The 9,036-nt window shown below is 48.0% G+C and overlaps 1 protein-coding gene across 2 annotated transcripts; it reads right to left on the reverse strand.

Moving 5' to 3' along the window:
• Positions 1–2,152: 2,152 nt before the first annotated feature.
• Positions 2,153–7,882, reverse strand: LOC124702903. 2 transcript variants are annotated; one of them, XM_047235087.1, is made up of 6 exons: positions 6,454–7,882; positions 6,045–6,085; positions 5,812–5,942; positions 5,626–5,722; positions 5,338–5,520; positions 2,153–2,385 (listed from the first exon to the last, which is right to left on the reverse strand). In XM_047235087.1, the coding sequence occupies exons 1-6, from the start codon at positions 7,781–7,783 to the stop codon at positions 2,380–2,382; spliced, it is 1,788 nt and encodes a 595-aa protein (XP_047091043.1). In that variant the 5' UTR covers positions 7,784–7,882; the 3' UTR covers positions 2,153–2,379. The 2 variants fall into 2 exon arrangements, with proteins under 2 accessions (XP_047091043.1, XP_047091042.1); XM_047235086.1 differs by having other exon boundaries at positions 6,442–7,882.
• Positions 7,883–9,036: the final 1,154 nt, after the last annotated feature.

The following is a 9,036-nucleotide window of genomic DNA, read 5'->3' on the forward strand; positions in this document are numbered from 1 at the left end:
CTGTCGTGGATATGACCACGGCAGGTGCTACAGGGTGCAACACTTCGTTGATGCGGGGGCAAGGTGACGTAGCCATCTGCAGAGTGCACAAGACGCAAGGTTTTACCCAGGTTCAGCCCCTCCGGAGAGTAAAAGGCCCACGTCCTGCTATATCTATTACTTAGTGGAGAATTTTACAATGGGGGGCTCAGTCGGCGGAGCACCGAGAGCTATGGAGGTGAGATGTGATCTCGGATTGTCATCTAGAGTTTAGCTCGGGGATTTATATAGGCAACCCTGATCTAGGGTTACAGAAGATAAGTCCGAATCATGTCAGTTGATGTAAACCCAGGATCTGTTATCCCGTGCTCAAGTAACTAAGTCTTCTCGGCCTTCGGCCCAATCGTCACTCCAAAGGTTTAGGCCCAATCGCACCAGGATTTTTAAGCCCAGTCGCCATGGTTTTCCTGGACCTCTCCAGCGCCGACGAGTGAGACTGATGGTCCCCTTGCATATCCCATCAGCCGGCCATGTCAGGGTGCGGCTCCATCACCAGGCGCCAGTACACGGCCTTGATCTCGTCGCTCGCCGTCACCGGCAGCGCCGGTTCACCCCATGTTTTTTTTTTTTGAACAGAGAGGTGGTATTCCATTAAAGAAAAATAAGGCTGGTACAATATGCATACAGGCCCCTAACATTACTTGCCCTAAAGAACCAAGTATTTGAGGATAAGGCATGTAACTTTACAGAAAACACCCCAGAACAAAGAATTGAAAAGCAATCAGGTCCTGGAGTAGCGCCGCTGCCGCTCGCCGGCTTTCTCGAAGCGTCGCCGCCAAGGAAAGGAGAGAAGAAGCTCGAAATCTTCCGACCGGAGAAAACCCACCCCCACTGGCAACCTTCTCGCCGCCGGGAACGAATCACTTGGCTGCAAGAAGGCATCGAGCACCAGTAGGGATAGAGAGATGCCTCCATCTCAGAGGCAGAGAAGCAGCCATCACGTCGGCTGCAAATCACAGCGGCCATGGCGCCAGCTGTGTGTTTGCGCTTGAAGAGAAACCACCAGAGAAAGCTGAAGTAGATACGACACCGCCTCGAGTGCGCGGCAGCAGTGCATCCCCTGTCCTCTCTCTCGCCTCCACGACCGACCAAGAGGAGCAGCAGAAGCGCTCGGCTGCAGCACCAAAAGCAGCACAGATAAGGCCACCCATCAGCAGTTGACGAAGATCTGGCGCGGTTGTGCTCCTCCTCGCCTCCATGGCCGGCCAGGAGCTCGATCACGCCGAAGGTCGCAGGCATGGACGCTTTTCCCCCCCCTCGCCGCCGAGGCCGGCCAGGGAAAAATGCCTCCCGCTGCAGTCGATCTGCAGAAGGTGGTTCGCCGCCACATCTTTATTGAGCTGAGCAGTCGCCATCCTCTTCACTCCCACCACCGGAGAAACAGAGAGAGAAGGAAGAACCCTAAATCGAACGAGATCCAGGCGGACTGATCTCCTCCACGGCTCGCACTACTGGACATCAAGCCCCCTACTGGCATAAAGCCACTACTCCTAACTAGTTTATGTATTCCGGCGCCTCCCCTCCACCCATCTCGACCGGCGGCACCGGTGAGATTGGCTTTGGTTCTGCCCGGTCTCTTTGAGGAGAAGCTCAGCTACCGTAGCTGCGCGAGAGAGGGGAGGGGGGAATGTCGCATCCCCATGTTTGTTGCGACATGGAAGAACGAGGAAAAGAAAGAAGAAGACAGAGACTGCTGTTGGATGAAAGGTACATACAGTAATAGCCCAACAGCAGACGACGCACGCCCGTCATTCGTTTATGCTGCTCATAGACCCTTCAAGCCTGGATGCGTTGCATGTGTTGAAGTTTTGCCCGTCATTCGTTTATGCTGCTCATAGACCCTTCAAGCCTGGATGCGTTGCATGTGTTGAAGTTTTGCCCCTTAGTTATCTCAATGAACAACACATCAATTAGCGACAGATTGCTTAGAAGTGATAAACGATCTGCATGATGTCAAAGAAATAGGCAGCAACCGTTTGGTTCGTTTAACTGGCACTCCGCGAGCGACGGGAACAAACACCGAGGCTCATAATTTAACGAAATATGTTTTTCTCCACCTTTTGGCAAAAAATGAATAATAAAATCAAGCTCAGTATTTCGAGCCAATAGAGGGTGAAACAAAGTCACGCAAATATCTTCGAAAAAACTGTCAATACAAAGGATAGATCCAGGATTAAAAACGAATCCAGGGCTTCAAACAGCTCCTAATGGAGTAAGGCTGTTTGATACATAATAATAACATACGTGCTGGAAATCTCCCCAAACAAAGAGACCACGCCACTGCTTAAAGTTAAAGCTCACAATATGTCACTAGGACGAGGCAATCAACCCATAACAGCATCATCCCTGCAAAATAAAACAGCAGTTGTCAAAAGTTGAACATTAAATCTTTCCAATATAGGAAGATAACTAAAGCACAATGCCCAGATTGGTGGTGAAAATTTATATACTAATATATATACCTAATAATAAAAGTGAAAGCGTTTAGTCCAAGCATTTCCGTCGTACATCGAGCTTTTACTTCCTTTTGTTTAATATAAGTCATCATCTATACCATTCTACATATAAAAGCAAAAGCATTTCTCTTCAGTCTGTCAAGCGTTTCCACGTAAAACCAAGAGCTTCGTACATCTAGTAACCCTGTCGTGCACATCATGGACTTCACCTTGGCCTGGTGGAGTCGCAGGGTACAACGACTCATCATCATGGCATCACCTATAAACAATACCAGGACCGTGCTGAATTCTGGCAAATGCCATGGTCGCCGTCACAGCACACAGACATTGGCGACATGCCCCGTTGACTGCTGGCCTGCTACCTGCCCCACGCCGGACCAAGACCTGAGGCGGCAAACAACAGCTGAAAAGACCTGAGGCGCACGGCCAGGCCATCCAACAACAGGGAGTGGGCGCCGCTATCTTGGCATGACAGCCACCACCAAATATGGTGACGAATCAAGCCCCTCCCTATCCTTTTCAATCGGCCCTGCCGCGGATCGAGGAGGCTGGTTCCACCACGGCTGCGCCGCTTTTCTCGAAGTCTCCCTTGCAGGCAAGGCAGCTGAGGTGAGGCGCATGACCTCCACTGTCGGCACCGACCCGACCAGGGGCTATCGACCAAGAGCTCCAAGGAGAAGTCATTGATGTTGTCGAGATCGTTGTCTTCGTGGATCGGCATCACCTTCACCTGCGATTTTGGCAAAGATAACTCGAGGCACGATGGAGGACACTTGCTCTATAGAGCAGTTCTAAAGTTGTAAAGGATAGCGTCCAGGCACTAGCTGCATGAAGCGACTCGACTGAGTTCGATCGAGAGCCACGGCCCTCGAGCGTTCAAGGCTCAGGCTGATCAAAGTAATAGACCAGGTGCGGCGTCTGCTTGACTGTCCAATGCACAAAATCGGTATGCTTTGCGTACTAAGCTCTGCAAACACTGGCTCCTGAAACCTGAATCAGCCTTGCGATACACCAACCGTTACTGGCTCCTGGTGCTACTCACCTCAGTAGCGGAGGACACATTATCCACAACGCTGGTATGCGTCCCAACACAATGTTGCTTTCCTTCTTACAACCCATGTATGTAATTTTTTTTTTCTAGATATTGACAAAGTATCATCATTGTCCTTTTGAAGAGGCTAAATTCTTACCCTATGGATAATTATGTGCATTCTGATTAGTATCTGAGGAAAAATTGAACGGCTTTAGTGAGTTGATTGTGTCCACAAGTAGTCCTGATATTAGACTTGGTTTAACATGTCACATGTCACATGACCTATTTATCAATAAATAGAGATGTTACTAGGATGTATATTCTACATTCTTTACATGCGGTAATGGAAATAAAATTAGGAAACGATGTACTGCTTTAGTCCCTATTTCCTTATCTGAAATGCATTTTTTGATGTGAATGGGCAGGTTTGTTGACTTTTTTACATGGCATCATGGGCCTCATGGCAACTAAGAAGGCATGCGGTTACACACATAGGACTCGCCCTACCTCCACGAAACAAGTCCACAACATTTCAAGTAAAAAACAAGAGGGAGTATGAGGGACAATGTCTAGACTAGGTGAGGATGACCCTAACGTCCAGCTCGACAAGATTACTTCAGTTCTAATCATTCTTTCATTTCTGTGGATCAATGACAGGTGTGTTGTATGGTGGCCAAACTCATCGCCTCGGGAACAACCACAAGTTTGGACACGTTGTCATCAATTGGACAGCACAACCACCGTTGCTCATGGGTGGGGTGCATTTTTTAAATAGAAGACATGAAACTGGGCGGGGAGGGATGTTTTAAGCCGTGCTTATAAGGTTAGGGTGTGCAATGTATTTTCTCCCGTTACAATGCACTGGCATATTCCTAGTTATTCTAAATGGCTGAGCTGCCATTGTACTTTTACAAAAAAAATCTAACATTTCGCTGACAATGTGGTGGAGATGGAACACTCTGATAGGAAAAGCACTCCAACTAGTCTTTCAAAGAAAATTTTGCTATGTAAATATGTTTTGTATAGACATGAATTTTAGTATGCATCGTGGTGTTTACATGTGGCGTGAAATAAAATGAAATCCGTAGCAACGCACGGGCACTCAACTAGTAGTCATTACTCAGCAGCCCCTTCCTGTACAAACTACATGGTGCAAACTATCACGATAACCGGGAGAAAGTGTGCAGCTAACTAGCAGGCCAGAGACCCTTATTCCAGATAACCACGAGTAATAGCTCACAGCTAGCAGCTCAGAAGTGTACAGCTAGCATGACTAAGAGCAGGTTTACCCTGTAGAAAGCCCTTTATACCCTATCAGAACAGAGTGGGTTGATGTTTGGACCTGACAGTATCCAATGGGCCTAGTGGTACAGAAGTAAGGGCCGAACTGAACAACCCATTTGGATCCCTAGCAACTAGCAGTGGTATTCCTCAAAACAAAACAAAACAAAACAAAACAAAAAAACTAGTAGTGGTATATTGATCTCTGTTTAGTTACCATCGGTACTACCTCCATTTCAATGAACAGCACGCGTATTCCAAGCCCAAGTTTGACTAAAAAAATTGAGCAACAAAATCTTGATTATATTGTACATAATTAGTTTCGTTGGATTCGTATCGAAAAACTCTTTCCAATGGTGCTAATTTTGTCCTAGTAATGTTTATATATTTGAGTAATTTTTTATCAAACAAAAAACACAAAAAAAGGGGGCGCCTTATTCATTGAAATGGAGGGAGCAACAGATTTTGTTCTGAAAAGGTTTCAGTTTAAATAGCTGCAAGTAAACTACAGAATTGCTAGTGCTTTACCTGAAGAGCACCATTGGTGCTACGAAATGGCAGTGGCAGCAGCTTCAGCTGTTGCAGGTGGTAGCCATGCCTTTCTAATCTGCTTCTGTTTTGATACAGGGAAGCGCCTTCTACTGTAGGATTGCAACCGTAAACACCAGAAAACTGTGGATACTGGTGGCAGCTCTGTTTGTCCCGGGTTTGCTGGGTTAACGTGAAACACGTTAATCTTATTGCATCAAGTGTGCAGAAACAGAAACATTGTCAGTACATATTCTGACAGCATCATATTGTGTACAGCTCGCTTACCAGTTCGTTTGGATTGATACATTTCCAAGAAACACGAACGTGATTCCTACCTATCAGAAATCCATTAAATTCACATATGGCATTCGCAGCAGAACACCTGAAAGCGCAGCAAAAACAATGAACGCTGATATCTCAAACATAGTAACACCAATAAATAAATCATGGAGAGCTTGGAAATTCTACAACCTGTGAATAAATTTCACGGATGCACACTGTTGGTGTACAAACATCTGCACATGGCCAAGTTCTCCAGATCGAGTGAAGACACACCGCAGCTGATCCTCGGTAATACAGGGATCTAGCCGGTCTACAAGGATCTAGGACAGCAATGAAAGTGCAAATCAGGTGACAGCAGCGACTCTTTCTATACAATCTAACAAAAGGGATCTAGCCGATCTACAACATGTTGTGTAACTTACTGTGTTCTCTGAATCATCTTCTTCTTTGATCTGCAAACCAGCTGCATGGATAAACATATAGACATCCATAAATTCAGGGCTAGTTAGAAACAATGATGTGGCAATTTAACGTCAACCTAATGTGCATAGCATAGGGGAAAAAAATTGTGTATAATGCAACAAGCTCTGCCCTTTTGAGCACAAACTAGAAAAGAAATTGAGAGGAAATTTTGTCTCTACTCCAACAGTTCCCCTAGACTAAACTGCCTATATTTTTGCGCATTAGGATGACATGTAGACCCCCACCCTTATTCCCCGATTCCCCCCCCCCCCCCCCCCTCTCTCTCTCTCTCTCTCTCTCTCTCTCTCTCTCTCTCTCTCTCTCTCTCCTCACACACCAGAGAAGAAAAGTAAGTACCTTCACGATTACCTGCAGTCATGTCCAGATGTTTGGAGAATGAACAGGGACGGTATGTGGTATTGAACGAGAAGATTCTTTTGGCAGAAAACAAGGCCAGATCTTCCAAAGTCTTCCTTGTCATGTTGATTGCAATCAACCATGCCTTATCATCGTTGATCTTCATCTTACACATGAGATAAACAACAACATCATCACCACACATGCTCAGGGTAGGGGCAGCTGTCATGAGGTTTTCCAGTGGAGGCAATAAGTGAGAAAGCCTTGTGTTGTTGTTGATGGAAATGTCATGAATTTTGGCTTCGCAGTCCTTGATCCAAGCCTTCTGGGAAGTCTTCCTGACCCATGCAACAGCTCTCCAGCTGACGGTATTGTCTGTGTTGTCCTCCATGGCGCACATGTTGTCATTATCCATGTCTGAATCAAACTGCATATCTGGTATATGATCAGGGAGGCCACACATCCTTTCATTTTTAGGCATGCTGTTTTCCCATGTTTCCAACTCAACAAATTTGATAAGACCATTGATGTAGGTGACATCCCGATACAACCATGGACAATTTTCAATATCCATGTTACCACCCAATGGCTTGGGTAAAGGAATGAAACGCAGCACAGGGTTGGGGTTGCCATCGAGCACGTTACAGAGCAGAATACCACGCCAGAGATCAACCCAGCCCAGTGAGCCTTCTGCCATAAGCTGGATAACCTTGTCTGTTTTGTGCTCGCTAATATTTGCCCTGCCCACCGATTGATGTTCCAATAGCACAGACTTGGTGTTCCATCTCCAGTTCTTGGACGAGAAGATGTGGAGATCATATCGGCCTGGGAACATCTCTCCCGGACGGACAACAGCGATAACAAAGCCCTCCCCGTCGACTGTGGGCAAGAGACCCATCTCCAGGGGATTGAACACACGCGGGGATGGGTTCGGGAGCCGTATGAGCGAGGGGGCGGCGCTCTTCGACGATCTGGCCGTGTAGACGAAGTAGTCGCGGAGCACTTTGTACCTGGCGGATTTAGTGGACAACCAGAAGAGGCATAGGACGGCTACGTTCTTGTCGGAGCAGATAATACGAGGCTCCTCGGCGAAATCAGAAACCTCCTTGCAGTGCACGGAGAAGTGGGAAAATACGGGAGGGTCGGCAATCCAGAAGGTCACCTCGACGGGTACGCCGTTGCTCGCCAAGGCTGTGGCAGTGGTGCCGTTCCTGCGGTCGGAGATGTACGCCTTTGTGTCGAGGAGGACCCAGTCCGGCCTGGGGGTGGTGGCGTCAGGGTCAGGTAGGGCGGGAGGGTGGAAGGAGTAGGGGGAGATGTTGAAGAATTTCGGGGCGGCCATGGGGAACCTGGTGCCGGCGGCGAGATCTGGGGAACCCTAATTACAGGCGAACTCGTGGACAGGGGTAGACGGTGGTTGCTGGATGTTCTGCTCCTGCTGGAAGTCCTCACGGATTATTTATTATAACACGGCGTCCTCGGGCTGCCAGTAATTTTTGGGCCGGTTTCGGCGTTTTTCTCGGACCGGATCAAAACACCTGAAACGTCTGGGCTGTTTGGTAGGCTGTTTTTGGCCCGTTTACACCTGCCGAAACCCGTCGAAACTCGAGTGGAACTAAAACGCCCCCTCCCCGCGTTTTCTATCGGCGGCTGGCGACGAGGGAGGAAGACGACGCCGGCGCTGCAGCTCCAAGACGACGCTGCTGCTGACGCTCAAAGACGAGGCCGCCGCCAACGCTCCCTCTAACGTCGTCCCGCCCCAAGTGCAAGGCCGACGCTCCCTCTGACGGCGCCGCTGATGCTCCTGCCACCGCCGATCAGGATCTCCTCTCGCCGCCCCTCCTCTTCGGTGAATCTGGAGTCATTCGTGAGTACCATCTACCCCACCGCCTCCTCTGCCTGCACTTCTAGATGCGCCTCCTTTTTGTGATTTTCTAGGGTTCCTGATTGTGAGATCTGGTTGAATTCTAGGGTTCTTTATCTGGTTTGTTGTGATAGAATGATGGTTTAGCCAACAAACGATATATTAGGATCGTTCTAATTGGTCGGACGCAACTCTTTTTGTGTCAATTACGTTTTATTATCTTAAAGTTGTTCGCTGGTACGAAGTTCTTGTTGAATATATAAGCAAATTATCATATGAATTAATTCGAACTAATACTTGACAAATCATGACTACAGAAATAGCAGATGAACTAATCATGCAGATCAACGGAGTAGATGAACAGACATCATCTAGGCAAGATAAACCTATCACAACTACTTCAAATAGCAGTACTAGAAACTCTAGCATGATCAGAAATGAGGAGGATAGAAACGCATACCGTCCAACGTTGGCGGCGGTAGCAGCAGCGGCGATGCTGGCGGCATCCTGGTTGTCGTGCTGAAGAGGTTGTTGATGTCCGGGAAGAAGTCGTCGTTCGGGAACTCGTCGTCCGACGACGTCGTGTTGCCAGTAGTCGCACGTGAGCGCTCCCTAAAAACCTGATTGCCCCTCACCCGTACAGGTCTACGAGAGGCAGGGTTGAGCAGTGTCTCGTACATGCTAGGGTTTGCATCCACGCTTATATAGTGCGGTTCGGGAAGGTCGTGGGG

The sequence above is a fragment of the Lolium rigidum genome, chromosome 3 (genome assembly GCF_022539505.1).
Source record: "Lolium rigidum isolate FL_2022 chromosome 3, APGP_CSIRO_Lrig_0.1, whole genome shotgun sequence".
Lineage (NCBI taxonomy): Eukaryota > Viridiplantae > Streptophyta > Magnoliopsida > Poales > Poaceae > Lolium > Lolium rigidum.